The sequence below is a fragment of the Bacidia gigantensis genome (assembly GCF_019456465.1).
Source record: "Bacidia gigantensis strain McMullin 20006 chromosome Unknown contig_156, whole genome shotgun sequence".
Lineage (NCBI taxonomy): Eukaryota > Fungi > Ascomycota > Lecanoromycetes > Lecanorales > Ramalinaceae > Bacidia > Bacidia gigantensis.
Window position 1 is genome coordinate 1,557,569 of NW_025408594.1, and position 17,843 is coordinate 1,575,411.

A 17,843-nucleotide genomic window follows, 5' to 3' on the forward strand; every position below is an offset into this window, starting at 1 on the left:
ACTTCTCTTCTCACAGCAGGTGAACTTTTGCCCGATACTACCCATTTAGCAAATTGAATGCTACCGTAAGATACTCCAATGCGCTGCGCGTCGGCAACACGGCTGACCTTATTCACAAGACACTTGCCACGACAACATTAGTCACACATCGCGCTTGTTTGCCTCTTCAACACTCTCAACAAAGGAAGCTGCCGCCACGTGTTGGATAAGCTTATCTTGACCGTCTTACAACTGCATCTCCTCTCCACGACTGCTCCTCCAAACCCATCAACCTTTTCATGATTCATCATCTCCGGCTTGCTTTCATCAAAATGAAGCTACGTAGTGGAGACGATTATGGACAGACTGTTGCTCAACGAAAACAAGCCAAGTATGTGGTTCCCATAGCCGGTAACGAAGTTGATGGTGAGCAGCTCGCTGATGACTGGTGCAGGGAGGTGCATAACGCTACCACGCTCCTGCTACGTCTCCCACCGGAAATACGGGTCCTTATTTACAAGGCTTTCTTTGGTCGAAGGATGCTGCATATCGATAGGGAGCACAAGAAGGGTCACAGTGACCTAGCTTGTGTACATAATCAAACCGGCCCTGTTCGACAACTTTTTTGCTTCTCTCACTTCAGGCATCCAAGGGAGACGTACGCAGAATTCACGAAAGCAGAGAATAACCGCCACCACAATGAACACACTGTTACTCGAGTAGCTCATGCGCACGATAAATGCCATGAGAATCTCCGGCTTCCCAAATCGAAGCGAGTTAGTGATGAAAAGCTTAGCTGTGCTCTGCTCCAAACCTGCAGGCAAATTTATCTCGAAGCACGACTCATTCCCTACAATGCACACGTCTTCTCTTTCCGCTCCTGTCATGTTCTGAATACACTTCTCGACCCTGAAATAGACGCCAAAGCCGGCTTAAAGCCATTCTACCTGGAACAAATCCGCGCAATCCATCTTGACATTCCAATTCACCATCCCTACGACGCCACCCGTTGGGTGACCTCTCTCAACCTTTTACCGACAAAACTCCCCAAATTGAGAGACCTCTACATCGATATTCACGAAATCTACTGCGCCTGCTGGATAGGAAGCGATGAAGGTGTCGAGGGCGCGTACATGAAAGAAATCACGGCATTCACCGCCGCTGCAGCAGAGCTGCGTAAATGTCCGCTCCTCCAAAACGTCTACGTCGTCATTGACGACGTGGACTTCATGAAACCGGCCCTTGGTTTCAACTGGTTTGACTACGATGATGACGAAAATGACGATGCGAGAGATTTTCGATCAACTTTGCAACAGAAAAGGGAGGCGGCAGAATTCTTACGGCGAAAGATATTGGGACTGGAACAGTGTACAGTGGATGAAACCGAAAGCACAGCTAGAAAGGCCATCGGGACTTTCAGAGTGGTTGGGGCGGCATGACCGTCGTGTGGCAGGATACGATCAATCATGGGATGCCAAGTGCGGTGGCTTGCATTTCTTTGCTTTGAAGAACCAATGTGGACGTATGTATCATAGTTGCACGGCCTCTGCTCATGTATTTTAATTAGCATTAATATTCCATAGATTGCTCAGCTACCAAACAGGATTGCGTATGAGATTCATCTCGGCGTTGGTGCATCACTCTGGACCCTGCAATGCAACCTCCCTCCACGCTTTACTACTCGAAGACAGCATCTCCATGTCATCTCATTGCAGCCTAAATAATGATTTTCACAGTGCTGAACACGTGAGTGCGCGTGGTTAAGGCGTCCCACCTCAGATCGCGTCCCAGGCAGCAGGTCGCGCTACAGTTCTCGACTGCATGTTTACAGATGCTCAATCCTTGAAAGTATCATGAAATCACGCATTAGCGATACAGTGTGGCCTGCCATTGACGATCAATTGGCGAGATGCTCCATATTTGACTCACATAGATAGGCATCAATTGGACTTCGGCCTCCTGATTGTTCAAGTCGTCGCAAATCACCAACCATGATTTTGAACATAAAAGACCATTGGTCTCGCCTCTCCAGACATGATTACTTACGATTCTTTGAGATTCATAGTTCGCATTTGATAAAGTCGGCTTTTCTCTCACGTCTGGACTACTCTAATACGTCATGGCTACATCTTCTGCTGTCCTCTCGAAGACGTTGCAGTCACTAACCACCACCAAAGTCAAAGAGCTTCGCAAGCAGAAGGAAGCTTTCGAAGACAAGAAATCCGAAGTCATCAGACAAGTTGATAGCTCGCCACAGCAACGTACGAAGGTCAAGCTGCTCCTCAAGGCATTGGTCGAAGGCGATGCAGGCAATCTCTTGAAATTTCAAGTCGGCGATGATCCTTCATTTGAACGAGTGCGACGCTTTCTCGACCAGTCTGAATACGATTCCCTTGTGGACAATCAACTGCTAGGCGAGTATGAGGCTGATCTTCGCCAGAAGCTGGGCCAGCAGACAACGAAATTTGAATTCGCGGATCTCTACTCGAGACTTCTCACCGAATGGCTGACCGCCGGTGCTGGTTCATCTGGTCCTGCAAATGACATGACACCTGATGATAGCTCATCCATGGATGGCTCCTTTGCCATGGTAGAGAAGGACAGACTTCAGCAACTTCGCGATAAGTTTGCCGAAGTCGTCTTCACGCCTCTGACCACTGATGATTCCAAAATCACTGAGTACCTCGAAGACGTCTTTGGCGATGACGATACTGTCAAGCCTCTTGCGGCTTTGAGGGCACGCGTTCAGGAGTTCGGCAGAACGCTCGCTAACAGACCGAATCCATTCGATCAATATTCGCTTAAGTGGGCGATCAAGGGCCTTCTGAAGGAGGAACTTCTGAGTGAAGAGAAGCGAATGATTCTAGAAGAGTTTCACAACAATCCGACCGTGCTGACTGAGATATCTGATGTTCTGAATATGAGGTTCAGGAACCTAGCCCACTGGTCGTGGGATGCTGACGACGGCATGGTCATCCAGGCACGGCCGCAGCTGAATGGTAAGTGGAGAGTGATGATGGATGAAGACATTCTCCAGGCGCTACTATTGCACTACGTTGCTGTCGCCTGGTGTGTCGAAATCAAGGATGCGTTTAGAGACTTTGTTCGCAGCCCAAATGTGTGGAAGCATATCACTCCACCAATGTCGCGCGAGGATCAGCAACGTATGCATTATTTCACCAACAGGAAGCCCCCGAGTTATGCAGGACTTGCAGCGCAAAGGCAGAATAATTACGATAGTACTTTCTTCTTGACGCATCTGCCAAATTCTGTGGAAGAAGGTTGCCGGGGATATGAGGAGGACAATCCCTACGAAGAGGGAATCGGTATTTCGCCCGTCGAACTGAAGCAGATGCTTCTGCGTCAACTAGCCACGGAAGCAATCATTCAACAAGCTCTACATGGCGAAGCGGCATTGATTCAGACGGATTTGAAGTGGTATGCCACTAGTCTCGGACACAGTACAATTTTCGCTGTCTGGAAGTTCTTTGGGCTTTCAGACTTTTGGATGGACTTCTTTCGCAAATTCTTGGAACCACCAATCCAGATGTCAGAGGATCCTGAGAACCCAGAGCCCGTACGTGTTCGCAAGAGAGGAGTGCAGATGTCCACTGCTTTCGAGCAACTGTTCGGCGAGATTGTTCTATTTCCACTGGACATCGCCGTCAACAGAAAAGCTGACGGCTTGCTGCTGTACCGCATCCATGATGACATCTGGCTATGCGGACAGCCTGTCAGCATCGGGAAAGCATGGGAAGTGATGAACGACTTCTGCACTCTCATGGGTCTGGAATTCAACATGAGCAAGACTGGAGCAGCATACCTGCACAACGACACATCACCGAAGCAAATCAACCTCCCCAAAGGCGACATCCGCGTAGGCTTCCTCCGTCTCGAGCCCGAGATCAAGCAATGGGTCATCGACAAGCACCAAGTAAGCATGCACGCCGCCCAACTAAAAAAACAGCTCGACAACTGCACCAGCATCTTCTCCTGGGTGCAAACCTGGAACAGTTGCATCGGCCGCTTCTTCAACCGCACCTTCGGCGCGCCCGCAAACTGCTTCGGCCGCCCCCACGTCAACAGCATCCTCCAAACCCACAAAGACATCCACCACTCCATCTTCGGCGACCGCAAAGTCACTGACCACCTGCGCGATCTCGTGGCCGCTAAGTTCGGCGTCACAGACTTACCTGACGCGTTCTTCTTCTTCCCCGAAGAGTTGGGCGGGTTGGGTCTGCGCAACCCCTTCATCGATCTGCTCGTCAGTCGCGAGCAACTTTATGAGAATCCCTGGGATCGCATGGAGATGTGTTTCGCGGAGCAGCACGTCGAGTATGAGCGCGCTGCCGCCCTTTTTGCAGCGCTTACGCCCCATGAGAGGAAGACGCGCGCTCGTCACACCTATGGCGGCGAACCCATATCCCAGTTCTGCACGTTTGAGGAATACGTGAAGAATCAGGAGCAAGTTTCCACTCCGCTGGTCACGGCCTACACGAGTCTTATGGAGGTGCCGAGTAAGAGCGACATTTGCGCTTCGGACGAGGTGCGCGCGGAATTGAGCTCGTTGGTGGCCAAGTTTCCGAATTTGAAGTGGTGGGATTTGGATTCGGAGCGGAAATGGATTCTGCAGCTGTATTCCGAGAGTGTCTTGAGGACTTTTGGGGGGTTGGAGATGGTGGATAAGGCGTTGTTGCCGTTGGGGGTCATGACGCTTTTGAGGGGGAAGAAGGTTAGTTGGCAGGCTGTGTTGTGAGAGATAGATAGGGGTGGAGGTTGATATTTTGTTTAGATTAAATGGAGATGCTTCTTGCTACCTCACCATCGATGACAGAAAGGCGGGCCTGGCGCAGAGAGTGGTGTTTCTTGTCCGAATTGTCGCATTTCTTTCGCCAATCGGCCTGGTTGGTCTGTTGTCTTGTGTTCCTCACAAACTCTACATCGACCGCTCAATCTTGAGACGACTACTACCTCACAATGATTCCGATGAAGCTGACATAGGCCATCTTGCTCTTTATCCTAGTGATCATGCAAACTCGTTTGTGGTTCAATTGAGATCGTTAATTCTATGCTTGATTTTGGCGTGAATGAAGAAGTCATAGGGGCCAATACTCGCCATATCGAACCTCTTGGCACATCAGATTCGGCATTGCACGTGTCTATTCATTCAATTCTCTGAACTGTTGAGACCGTGTATGCGTATGCATTTTGTGTTTAAGGTATTTGGGGAATCGGCAGCCGCTAGCTCAGTTAGGCCTAAAGTCATCTATTTCGGGAATAGTTGATCGGCGTCGTAATTTCTTTGCTCCGTTAAGATATAATTTGCAGACTCTTTGCTTTTGACTTTCAACTCTTCACAATATATATAATAACTATCTAGCTCTTATATAAAGTAATTTACTTTAACTATTCCTAGAGGAGATCTAAAAAAACATTTATTAGATCTAACTACTTAATAACTATAATAGTAATTATTATTAGTATAGCTGCATTTTAACTAGCTTATTATAAGTATTTAAATAGTACCTATTTTAGGGCCTAGCCTATTATAGTTGCTTTTTACTAGCTTAATAAATAGAAATTATTATAGGATAGCTAGCTAACTATTATAAAAATAATAACTATAATAATAATAATAGCTAATAGCAATAAACCTATAAAGCTTAAACTAGCTTAATAGATTATTAATATTATATAAAAATATCTAAAAAATAAAGCTTTAAAAAGCTTATAAATATACTAAAAAACTATAGAAAAGATTATTACTTTTACTAGTTAAATAGCTAATACCTATAATATATTTAATATACTTAGCAATATCGAATCTTTATTATAGTTTTTAATTATTAAAGCTTTTTTTTAGTAAAAAGCATAGTATATTAAAATTATTAAATATATTAATAAACTATAAGCTATAAAAATATAAGCTATAACTGCTATTATAGCTATTATACTGCTTATTCTTTTTTTACTTATATATATAACTATTATAGCTAAATTCCCTTCTAATATAAATATAACGGCTATAGCTTCCTTTAAAGAATGCTATTAAAAGTAAGAAATTATAATTAATATAAAAAACTCTATAGACTAATTAGTATATTTTGCTTATAAAAAGCCTAGTTATATATATAGATAAAAGTATATTAAGCGCTTAGAAAAAAAAACTAGTATTAATATTTATATAGAAGAATACTTATTAAAAGATAAGCTAAAGTATATATTTAGCTTAGCTATAATCTAAATATTAATATTAATTAATTTTAAGCTAGTTAAGCTACTTTTTAGTAGTAATATATACTTAATAATATATATTACTAAAAATAGTAAAATTATAAAAAAGAATATAAAGTAGCTAAAAACCTTTATATCTAAAGGTAAAGCTATAGTTGCAATCTTTATATATAATATAATTATTAATAGAATCTATATTAAAAGTATAAATATAATTAACTTTATAATTATAATTAAAAAGCTATAGTACTAGAATATAGCTATTTTAGGAAAATAATAAATTTAAAGAATTTATTAGCTTTAGAAGCTTTAAAAGCTATAGATATATATACCTTTAATATTCGAATTTACGTCCCCTATAAACTATAATATAGTAATTAATACTTATAATATATTTTAAGACAATTAAAGCTATAGGATATATTAATATATTAGCTAATATATAATAAACTAATATTATAAATACTATAAATATAATATAAAGCTACTTTATATAGGAATTTAATTAAATATAATATATACTTAGGAGATTATTTTTTAAAAGATTATTTTTACTTAAAAGATACTTCTAAGTTTAAATATATATAGTATAGAAGACTATATAAGTTTTAGTCTAATAATTATAAATAATAAAAAAAAAAGATAAAATATATTAAATAAAAAGTTACTATTATAGAAAAGTTTTAATTAAAGCTTATATTAGCTAAGTTAATTAGTTTAGGGCTTTTATCTACTTCTATATTTACTTTTAATAAATTAACTTTAAAAAAAGCTATAAAAAAAAGTAACTATAGCTTTTAAATTAAAAACTAATAATTAGCTAAATATAGTAAAGAAAAATAAAGTAAAAAAACTACTAACTAAATAGAAACTAATTAGTAGGCTTACTATTAACTTTACTTATAAAAAACTTAAAACTAATAAAGAAAATAAAATTAATAATAAAAAAAAAAGCTTAAACTTATCTTCTAATAGCTTAGAACTATAGCAATTAAGCTATACTCTAAAAAAGCCTTAGCTTTTTACTAGAAAGCAGATCTATAAAAACTTAGCTATATAAAAATAAGTTATATTTAATATTTATTAATATTATAATATAATATAAAGAAAAATAAAACTAAAGTTATAGCTAAAATACTTAGGAATAAATAAGTATTAGCCTACTATATTATTTATATATTAGAGCTTTAAAGTAATTTATTTTAAATAATTACTTATTATTTATAAAAATAAAAATACTATCTTTTCTAGCCTATAAATAAAGTTCTAAATAAAATAAGCTAAAAGCTAGCCTAAGTCTATATATATATAAGTAAAAATATTAACCTTAACTTTATATAAATTATTAACTATTTTAATATATTTTAGATATTAATTTTAAAATTTTTAAATAAAAAAAGGAGGATTATATTACTATTTATAATATTTATTTAGCCCTATTATATATAGCTAAAAAAGTAATAACTAATAATAATACTTTAATACTAATTAAAAAAAAACTATCTCTTTATAATAATTGCTAATAGCTTATTATAAAAAACTTTAACGCCTAGCACTTAAACTAGTTTAAAAAGCTAACTATAATTAAAAGACAAGTTTAATACCTTTAGGAAATTATAATAGTATATAACCTTTAGCTAGTTATATTGCCTAGAATAGTAATAAAACTTTTAAATAATTTTAATTTAAAAAAATCTATAATTAATTTAGCTTAAGGTATTTAAGATATAGTATAATATATTCTATATTGCAAGTCCTTAGAATAGCTTGCTTTTAGCTCTAATTATAATCTAATTAGGATAGTTTTTAAATATAAAACTTTATTAATAATAGTCCCTAACTACTAGAATTTTAAAGAGATAAATATAGAAAAATTCTTAAACTACTTAATAAATACTATTTAGAACTAAAAAACTTTTAGAATATAAGCTAATCTAGATACTATTGCTAAATATTTAATTAAGTTTATTACTTAAGCTTTAGAAGCTTTTATTTTAAAGATTAAATAATTTATAAAGATAAAACTAAGCTAGAATAAAGAATATATAAAAGCTATTAATAACTAAAAGAAAGCTAAGTATAAATATATAATTATATATAATTCTAAAGACTAAGTAGTAAAAAAGATAGCTAATAGCTAAAGAAAGAAAATTATTTAAAAAGCTTAAGCTAATAATTATAGATAGAAAGTCTTTAAAGCTATTAATATAAATCAACTATTTACTTTAAATAAATAACTAAAAATATAAGGAGCTTTTTGCTTTACTTTTCTTCTATAGATTAGGAGCTAAGATAGAACTTTATAAACAAATAATATAAAGAAAACTAAAGCTTTCTAAGCCTTTTTCTTTCTAAAACTACTACTAATAAATCTTTCTAATATATACTATAGCTTAGAATACTTTCTATAACTGCTTTCTTTTCTAGATATTATAAAATAAAAAGTTATTAAAGCTATTAAAAAGTCTAAAGCTAATAATGCCTTTAGGCTAAATATAATTATTAACTAAGTTTTAAAAATAGCTTTCCTAGTAATTAGTAGCTTTTTTATTAATATATTTAATATAAGTTTTAAGCTATAATATTAGCTAGCAATACTAAAAAAAGCTATAGTAATAGTAATTTAAAAACCTATAAAGAAAAACTACTTAGATTTAAAATCTTATAAGCTAATTTCTTTATTAAAAATATTAAGTAAAATAATAGAATATATCTTAGCTAAAAGAATCTTAGCTATAATAGAAATTAATTATTTATTCCTAGTTATTTATTATAAAGGAAAGAAAGCTATTTTCTATAAATATATTATTTATTTATTTATAAAATAAATATATATAGCTTAGAAAAGTAAAGACAAATTAATAGTAAGTTTAATACTTTTAAATATATTTAAAGTATTTAATAATATTAATTATAAATAATTTCTTTAAAATATTTATAAGTTTAAATTTAATTTTAACTTAGTAAGCTAATTATAAAGCTTTTTAATAAGTTAATCTAGCTAAATTAAAATTATAGAAAAGCTTATACCTTTTTTTAATATAGAGACTAGAATTTTTTAAAAATTATTATTATTATTAATCTTTTAGCTATTCTATAATTATAAGATTCTTAGGGTAGCTAAAAGTAAAAGCTTATTAATAAGATATATTAATAATATTTACGTTTTTATAGTTAGAAAGAATATTAAAAAAACTTATTAAAAACTAGCTAATATTTATACTAAACTCAAAATATAGGTAGATAAATATAAAGCTATTTTTATATTTTAAAAGTATAACTTAATTTATATTTTTTTAGCAACTAAAATAAGTAAAGGAAAAGGAATAAAAAAGGCTAATAAAGCTAGAACTCTAAAGAGGAGTATATATTTAGGAGGTCTACTTTTCTAAAAGTATTTGCTACTTAAATATTTAGTTTAACTTAATATTAAATAAATAATCTTACTTAGAAATCGCTTTAAAGAAGGCTAAAGCTTATAAGGAAACTTTAAAAAGTCTAGCTTAAACTACTTAAGGAATTACTTTACTAGAAATAATAAAGCTATTCTAAGCTACTGTTTTTCTAAAGCTACTTTATAGCTATTTAATATAGGTATTACTCTAATATAGGTAGGGCTATAAGGGCTATTATTAAAAAATTATTTAAAGACTTAGAGCTTTTTAAGGGAAGCTATTATAGCAGCTATAAAAGCTTTCTAATATACTGCTAGTACTATACTAAATATAGAAATAAGTATTAAACTTATAAATTTATAATTAATAAAAATAATCTATTATACTATAGATAGAATCCGCTATTTACTAGTTTATTAAAAGATTTTCTAAATATATAAAAAAGCTAATACTAAAAGCTAAAGGAATTAGAATAGTCCCCTATATAAGATTAAAAATATTTTTAATAACTAAACTAAAAACGAAAACATACTAATTAAAAGAAATATTCCTTTTATAGTCTATTTTTAATAGGTCTTATTAATAATAAATATAGCTAAAAACAATAATTTAGGGATTATAGCCTATAATAAGATTCTAAAAAAAGCAAAAAAAAAGCTAGAAAAGTAAGCTATTTACTACTTTAATAGCAATAATATTAACAAAAAAATTAGGGCAGTAACAGCCCTAATTAATCTAATATACTATTAAAAGCTTATTATCTATAATTCTTATTTAGGCTTAAACTTTATTAATATTATTTTTATAGCTAAAATAGTTAGGATTACTTAATTGCTAGTTTTTATACTATTGAATACTTTTAGGCAATAAATAATACTATTTATTAGTAATTAAAAAACTTTTTAAATACTTTAAAATCCTAAGAATAAATCTAGCTAGTATTATATATAAGATATAATAAAATTCTTTAATTAGCTTAAAAATATAGGAGCTATAATTAAGCTTTATTAGATATTAAGCTATAAAAAAATTTATAGAAATAAGCTAGTTAATAACCTAGCTAAGAAAACTATAAGCTAAATAAGCAATAATAAGCTATTTAAAATTACTGCTCCTTAATACCTATTGATTTATAAGCTTAAATTAGCTGCAAATTAGAAGATAAAAGATATAGTTTTAAAGATATAGAAAAATAATTAGAAGTATTTACTAATAAGCTATAATCTTTATAAGCTAGTAAAGAAACTTTTTAAAAAAAACGTTCTTAAGTATATAAATAAGTTATAAATTATTATATTAATTATAATTAGAACTAGGATAAAGGCTATTAAGCTTTATAGCTATTTATATTTAAAGAAACTAGCTAACTTAGCTATATATAACTATAAGTAAAACTAAAAAATAGTTAAGTATTTAATATTTAATTATTTATTATATATTAATTTAAAAAAGGAATACTAAAGCTAGAATACTTTAGCTATAAATATTAATAACTAGCTAAAAGATATTTAAAAAGTTATAATAATTATATAGTTTTTATTTTAAACTAAAACCTTTAAGCACCTAAGAAAGGTAGAGCTATAAACAAAAGCTAACCTTATATTATAGAAAGTTTTAAAGCTAAAAATAACTTTCTAAACTGGTATAAATATAGTTAGCAGCAAAAAATAAGTACCTACAGCTTATAATAATATATATTATAAGAAAAAAAAAAGTATAAAGGCTTGTTTTGTATTAGTTTTTAGGGGGTAATAATTATTAAGGCTATTAATAGTTTTAGTAATCTAGGTCTACAGTATTTAGTTAGATTTTTAATTTTTAATATCTATTCTTTTAATTTTGATTTTAATCGTTTAAAGAGTTAGTAAGTATCTATTTTATTGATGTAAAGTAGCTCGTCTGCGTAGATAGCACCCGGCATAGCCTATAAGGCTGAAACGGCGTAGGATTTAAAAAAAAAAAAAAAAAAAGACTTTCGACTCTTCGACGATTTACAACCCACGGGTATCTGACCCTGCCATGTGGCCTCCCTTGCAATGATGTTGAGGGTCCTGCCTGTCGTAACCGAGACGAGGACCCCTTGAGCTATGACATTCTCTTCATACCCAGAAACCCTAAATCAACATGCTCTCGATTTCAGTCAATCCATGGTAGTCGGCCGTATCAGACCTTTCCTTCTACCCCACGACTTGTTCAACTATGCTCTACTAATCGTATACTTAATTTTTGCGAAAAGCTTACCACGATGGTCAAAACCCGCCCTCTTCGCCCTCATCATCGCCGTTTCGGTTTCTGCAATGCAGCACGCTCGCTCATTGGGACTCGCGCGAGGCGTGCTCATTGGTATTGCTAGTGCCTGGTGTGTGCTTGTTTCTTTCAATTTTATGTTCGTGCACACTCCGGGGAAGGAATTCAAAAGACTTGTTATTTGTGAAGGTGGTGGAGCGGTGGAATGGCAAGGAATGCCTGATCCGCTTCTCGACAGGCTCTTCTGGACGCTGGACCTTTTGGGAAGTCTGAGGGGCTTACATTGGGCTTTCGACGGGAACGATGGGAAGGCTAAGCAACTGGGGGTCGTTAAGTATGATCCCTCGCTGAGGAGAAACTTGTGCAAAATGTTCCTCGTGTGGTTAGCTGTGGATGTATTGAAGGAGATCGTTGTTCAGGATCCGTATTTCTGGGGTGATATCGACTCGGCCCCTCCGGGATATTTGGAGCATCTTCTGCCATTTGAGGCCTTGGTGCGTTTGTACAGGTCAGCGATTGCTTTCGCTGTCATCTATGTTGCTATTACATTGATCTCAACGAGTGGAGAGCTTCTATTCCTCAATATCCTTGGGCCAAGAGTGGCGGGGACTTGGGGACATGCCTGGGCGTGGCAACCGCAGTATGGCGCGCTGAGCTCAATCTTCGAACGTGGCCTGCTGGGTTTTTGGGGAACCTGGTGGCATCAGATGTTTCGTTTCCAATTGGTCTCGCCGGCAAACGGTGTGCTACGTTTGCTTTCGCTCCAGAGGCCAAGGTTTTCAGTTATGGTACTTCGATTGGTGGTACCCTTTTTGATTAGTGGCGCCGTCCACGCAAGCGGAAGCCACACTCTATGGGGAGACACGAGACCAATTTGTTCCTTTCTATTCTTCGCTTTGCAGCCCCTTGGTATCGCCATTGAAATTTTACTAGACTGGATTGTGAGCCGTTGTAGGGTAGCTGTGAAACCACATTACCGGGTGCGAGGGTTTCTAAGGGCCCTCTTTTCAGCTATTTGGTTGATGGGGAGCTTCCCATTGCTCGCTGACGAGTTTGCACGCGGTGGTTTATGGCTTTCAGAGCCGTTTCCGATCAGCTTCCTCCATATTTTGGGGTTTCAAAGCCGATCAAAGTCTTTCTGGCTTTGGTCTGATTGTGGATTTCATTGGCATGTTGGAGAGTCTTTGAGATCTGGACTTGCAATGTGATACTTGAGCTCCTTGGAGAAGGCGACTTGACCCTACTACAACATTGGCGCCCGCTTCAATGGACTACTGCTAGGCCTGAATTGGATCTTTAGTTGCCAGACTGACAGTCTAGTAGTCAGTTCACCACTCACTATCAAGGAAACCAGTTTATACGCTCAAATTGCTAGCGGCCCACCAAATTGGTGTCATCACGGCAGTACTATTACGAAGTAGTTTGGGAGACCTCATACTTTGAGTAATTGCTAGTTGCAAGAGCGATTTATGGTGCATTGACTACCGAGGTGACAGAAATAGCTGTATGAGCCCCTATTCCTGCTACTCTACCACAGACTCAACAGAGTCAGCATTGTCTTTGACAGATCCACGGGCTACTTGATAAGCTTCCCACCGCTCTCTCTCTTCTTCAGCAAGTTTTTGGTGTCTCCGACTCACCAACATCTCTCCGTCTCCACGGACTCTAGCTGCTTCTTCCCGCCTGCCGCAGCTGTCCAACCAATGCTCAAAATGTAACATATAACGAATCACAACAGTGTCTTCCCATCCAAATTCACCAGCGGCAATGTAAATTGCGCGACGGAAGTTCTCCTCGGCCAGGATTTCCCGTGACCAACTGGCTTGAGCAGTAGCTAAAGTAAAGTATCCCTCCGCAAGGTACCACGGGTGTGTTTTCCGCCTAGTCTCTTCTATTGATATGACTTTTTGAGCAACCTCGAATGCTTCCTTGAACTCGCCAGTAAGAATGTGAAACCTTGCGAGTTTCAGACAAATATTGAGTGTTCGCAAATCTGTAGCTCCAAAAATATTTCCGACATCACTGAGAAGTGAAGCAAGTCGTTTCGTCGCCCCCGCCCTATCATTCTTAAGGCAATAGAATAGTCGCTGATATTCAAAGTGCAGAGTTTCCCAGCTCCAGCGGCCTGCACGTTGAATGAAGCAGTCAATCTCGACTTCTTGAGCCACGCGAAGAGTCTGGGTTATTTCGGACTTGTTCAATTGCGTCAAACTAAGAAAGATTCTTCGGAAAGGATGGCTCGGATCCAGCTTTATTTTGCACATGGCTGCCAGTTGCTTCAGAAGTAAAAGAATAAAGGTGGAGTAGTGTTCAGAGCGCCAGATGTCCACGAATAAGCAGAATAAGTTACCCGCGCCAGAGCAATATCCAAGTATCGACGTGCACTACCAAGATCATTGCGATCCAGAAATTGAAGGGCTCGATTACAGTCCCCGTGGAAGTCATAGCTAATCTTCCAGGATCCCTTAGTGCTCCCGCATTCACCACTGTCTGTCAAATACCAAGTGCCTGCGTCGAACGAGCCGTGAATATAATCTTTTAGCAACCTCCCAATACGCTCAGCAAGCTGTATTAAGACTGGAGCAACGATTGGAGTATCTACTGGCGTCTGGCAAACCAGTCCCGGCGGCGTGGGGTCTTGGAGCCTCAGTATCTTATCGTCAGAAAGAGCCCGCATGGATCTTCGAAATCGCGCAATTTTTTCTCGAGATACGTGCGAGCCACGAAGAGTGAATACTGGTGTCTTGCCTGCACGCTCCAACTGCGCTTGTATGCGAATGATAGCTCTCATTTCGTGGCTTTTAATGTTCTTGTCGAGGTTCCATTTGCGCCGTCGGTCTTTGAGCATCTTCGTGCTGCAAGATCGTGAATATCGTCGATTTGGAGGAGAAGTAGAGGAACGACCCACCTTACTTTCAAGCCGTGATCGTGCTTCATCGTCTTTCGAACCTCTTCCAGAGTGTTTTTGGCATAGAGTTCGGCGATTGTCGGTTTCAAACGTTCCCAGTCCTTCTCGGTGGGCTCTGCACACCATTCACCTTGCTTTGCTGATGCGGACGAAGGGTCTTCCACGTGGTTCCCATTCGAGCACCGGAGCGCATGATCGAAACTTAGCTCAGGGTCGTTGAGATTGGGCTGTGGGAGGAGACCTTGGTCTATCGCCATCTGCTCATGTCGTTCGCCCATGACTGGATCAAAGTTTTCCATTTGCTCTAGACTAACTTCTGTAGTCCTGCTTTACGCTGCTGACGTACCTTGCACGAACTCGAGGAGCGTCTTTCTACACTGGTTTACAGGCAAAAACGCGTTATAACAATATACAGAGTACGCAGTGGAACTGTCGTAGAGTTGAGTACAGGAATTTGATGATCGAATGACTTTCAGCCCTCAAGGGGCATCCGAGCCAGCTTTAACACCATACCTTCTGACGCACATCTCAGCCTTACCAGTGCTCATCAAACAGCGCCCTCAGCCACGGCTGAGATCTCTGCACCCGATAGGCTGAGGCCGAGCTACAGAAGGTACCTCGCACATTGGGACGGGGGTGTCTGCTGTGAGGTCTACGCCACTTTTCCTCGGTCTGGGGCGCCCTTTCTCATCAGCCAATCGATCAGGATGACGAATCAATAGGCTTGTCATAGTATACATTAGTGCCTGAACAGAAGTCCCCTCGCATGAGGCCTATCCCCGATGAAACCTAGACTTCTTGGCATGCATATGGCCGTGATGGGTCGATGGGAAGGTACTCAGTCTCCTATTCCCGCCCTTGTCAATGACAAGACCTGATTCGAGCTTAGTCTTGGTTCAATTGTGGGTGTGCTTGTCGGCTCGTCCTACCGAGTCTCGAAAGCGAGATTACCTAGGCTAGCCTTGATGAAAATCATCGGGCGGTATGACCTTGTGCCTGACAAAAAGTCCCAGACATGGGAAGAAGCATAAGGCCGCTGTGCTTGAAGGGTTGCAACGAAATCTAGAACATAGCACTATTCCGAAAGTAGTATGTTGATTTCGACATCAATCGCACGGGTTGACGCCTCACCATTTGAACAGAAAGTCTCGTGCATATGAAATCCTGTTTACTTTTTCTACTTCTCTTGCGAAAGGTACCGTACATTGACTCAGCAGCAAACTTGCCCGTCAGTCTTGGTAGGCATCTCACCGCCGTGCGTGGGGCGACATGCTGGCCACCACTCGTCCATCCGTTACGCGAATCCCAAAGACCAGATGGACACTTGCCGACCAATATGACATGGTTGGAGACTGAAGTCGCCAAGGCTACGTAGAATCACAAGAGGTTCCAATCTCAGGCCCGAACAAAAAGTACCCGTGGCGTCTTGGTGGGCTCAGCAGGGACTTCAATTTTCACACTCGACAAAGGGTCCCTCACATTCAACCACAGAATTTAAAGGCTGGCTCTCTAATTCGATCAATTGGAGGATCCCCATGTCTCAGCCGCGATCTCATGATGATGGCTCATGCCAAAAGTCTACTTGAGCAGAATCCGTGTGCTGTACAAGCGAATGGAAAATTTCAAAAGGTATCGGGCATACTTGTCTCATTGGACTAACCTGTGGTACGATGGTGCGATCAGTATCCACATCTGACGATTACTGGATGTGAAACCACATGAGTGTCTCCCGCGGTAATAAAAAGTCCCCCAGCATAAGGATCTCTGCTTGACCACCCTGATCCTACTTCGTGGCTTAACGTCTGTTGAAGATGGCTATAAAGCCCACGTTCTTCTCCCACAAAGAGATCATACCACCTCGCAACATCGTCATCAGTCTCAAAATCCAAAATCAATCACAGCAAGATGAGTGCTCTTAGAGACCGTACTCACTCACGTAACGGAAGCACCAAAGAGTCCCAGGCCGGCAATGCGTCCCTCACGTCGACCTATCAGGCATGGACTATGAGTGATTATGACTCCTACCACCAAGAGTCCATTACTTGTCACAAGACCGACCTTATAACTTTAGAGAAGCCTTTCGACAACGACCCCAATATGGGTCCACCATACCCACAAGAAATCCCCTCCTTTGCAGAACTGCTGGATATCGAGACACACATCAATCCTGCAGAACATGGCCAACATCAAGGCCAGACTCACAACAAGGGTCGCAAGCAGAAGCCAGACTGCAGTAACCACGAGGCCAGAGACACGCCAAAGCGTCAAACGAAAGCTAGGAAGCAGAAGGGCAATGATCAAAACCAGCCTGAATCAGCCAATACAACCGCTCATTATATCGCTGATACTGGATGTCATCAAACCGGAACTTCTCAGCAACGCAATAAGAGTGCCATCACTCACATCTCGGCTGATTGGTATATTGATGGCTCCAATGAGTTGCAGGTTGGGCGAGACAAGACTATGATAGAAGAGTCATTCAACACCAGTGAAAATACTGCTGATTTCACGCTGTACTAGACGGAAAGCAACACGTTCAATAAAACATGTCTGCTTCTTTCCTAATACCTAAACGTTTCCACGTCTTTTGCCTGCTATGCTACTGCCCCAAACCCTGAATAAGAGATCGAGAGATCGCCACCCATCAAAGCCTACACACTGCCCCCTCAAAACTAAGACCGCTTTGCCATCACCATCCCTACAAATTTCCCTTCCTCCAGGCTCTTTCCCTGCCCCCCCCCCCCCCCCTTCCCCCCCCCTCGGACCTCCATCAATGCCTACCGTATGCCACTTGAGGCAAAATTTGATCGAGTACATCAACGCATTGTCTTAAATTTTGAAAGCTGTCTCCTAGAGATAGCCCTTCAGAAGCCCGTGCTCGACGATCAAGCTGAGTATTGGATCATATATGTCCCAGTCTCAGTCAATAACACATGGGTGCAAGCGAAGAGGAGGCTGATTTTGTGACCGAATGAGGCGTAGACTTACCTCAATCCCGACAGTCCTTCAACTTCGGAAATACTCTTCTCTATCCTAGAAGTACCGGAGAAGCGTGCTCAAATGCGGCTGGTTTCAAGAAC

General features: G+C 38.5%; 4 protein-coding genes across 4 annotated transcripts; 3 read left to right on the forward strand and 1 right to left on the reverse strand.

Moving 5' to 3' along the window:
• Positions 1–311: 311 nt before the first annotated feature.
• On the forward strand, positions 312–1,418 carry KY384_002767 (uncharacterized protein; the record flags this gene model as incomplete). Its single annotated transcript, XM_044811289.1, has 1 exon — positions 312–1,418. One exon carries the CDS (start codon positions 312–314, stop codon positions 1,416–1,418), a length of 1,107 nt encoding a protein of 368 aa, XP_044672172.1.
• A 680-nt stretch (positions 1,419–2,098) lies between these two features.
• On the forward strand, positions 2,099–4,735 carry KY384_002768 (uncharacterized protein; the record flags this gene model as incomplete). The annotated part of the gene is made up of 1 exon (XM_044811290.1): positions 2,099–4,735. The coding sequence occupies one exon, from the start codon at positions 2,099–2,101 to the stop codon at positions 4,733–4,735; it is 2,637 nt and encodes an 878-aa protein (XP_044672173.1).
• Positions 4,736–13,378: 8,643 nt separating this feature from the next.
• KY384_002769 (uncharacterized protein) lies at positions 13,379–15,041 on the reverse strand (the record flags this gene model as incomplete). Its single annotated transcript, XM_044811291.1, has 3 exons — positions 13,379–14,032; positions 14,206–14,710; positions 14,764–15,041. The coding sequence occupies 3 exons, from the start codon at positions 15,039–15,041 to the stop codon at positions 13,379–13,381; spliced, it is 1,437 nt and encodes a 478-aa protein (XP_044672174.1).
• Positions 15,042–16,668: 1,627 nt separating this feature from the next.
• Positions 16,669–17,283, forward strand: KY384_002770 (uncharacterized protein; the record flags this gene model as incomplete). The annotated part of the gene is made up of 1 exon (XM_044811292.1): positions 16,669–17,283. The coding sequence occupies one exon, from the start codon at positions 16,669–16,671 to the stop codon at positions 17,281–17,283; it is 615 nt and encodes a 204-aa protein (XP_044672175.1).
• Positions 17,284–17,843: the final 560 nt, after the last annotated feature.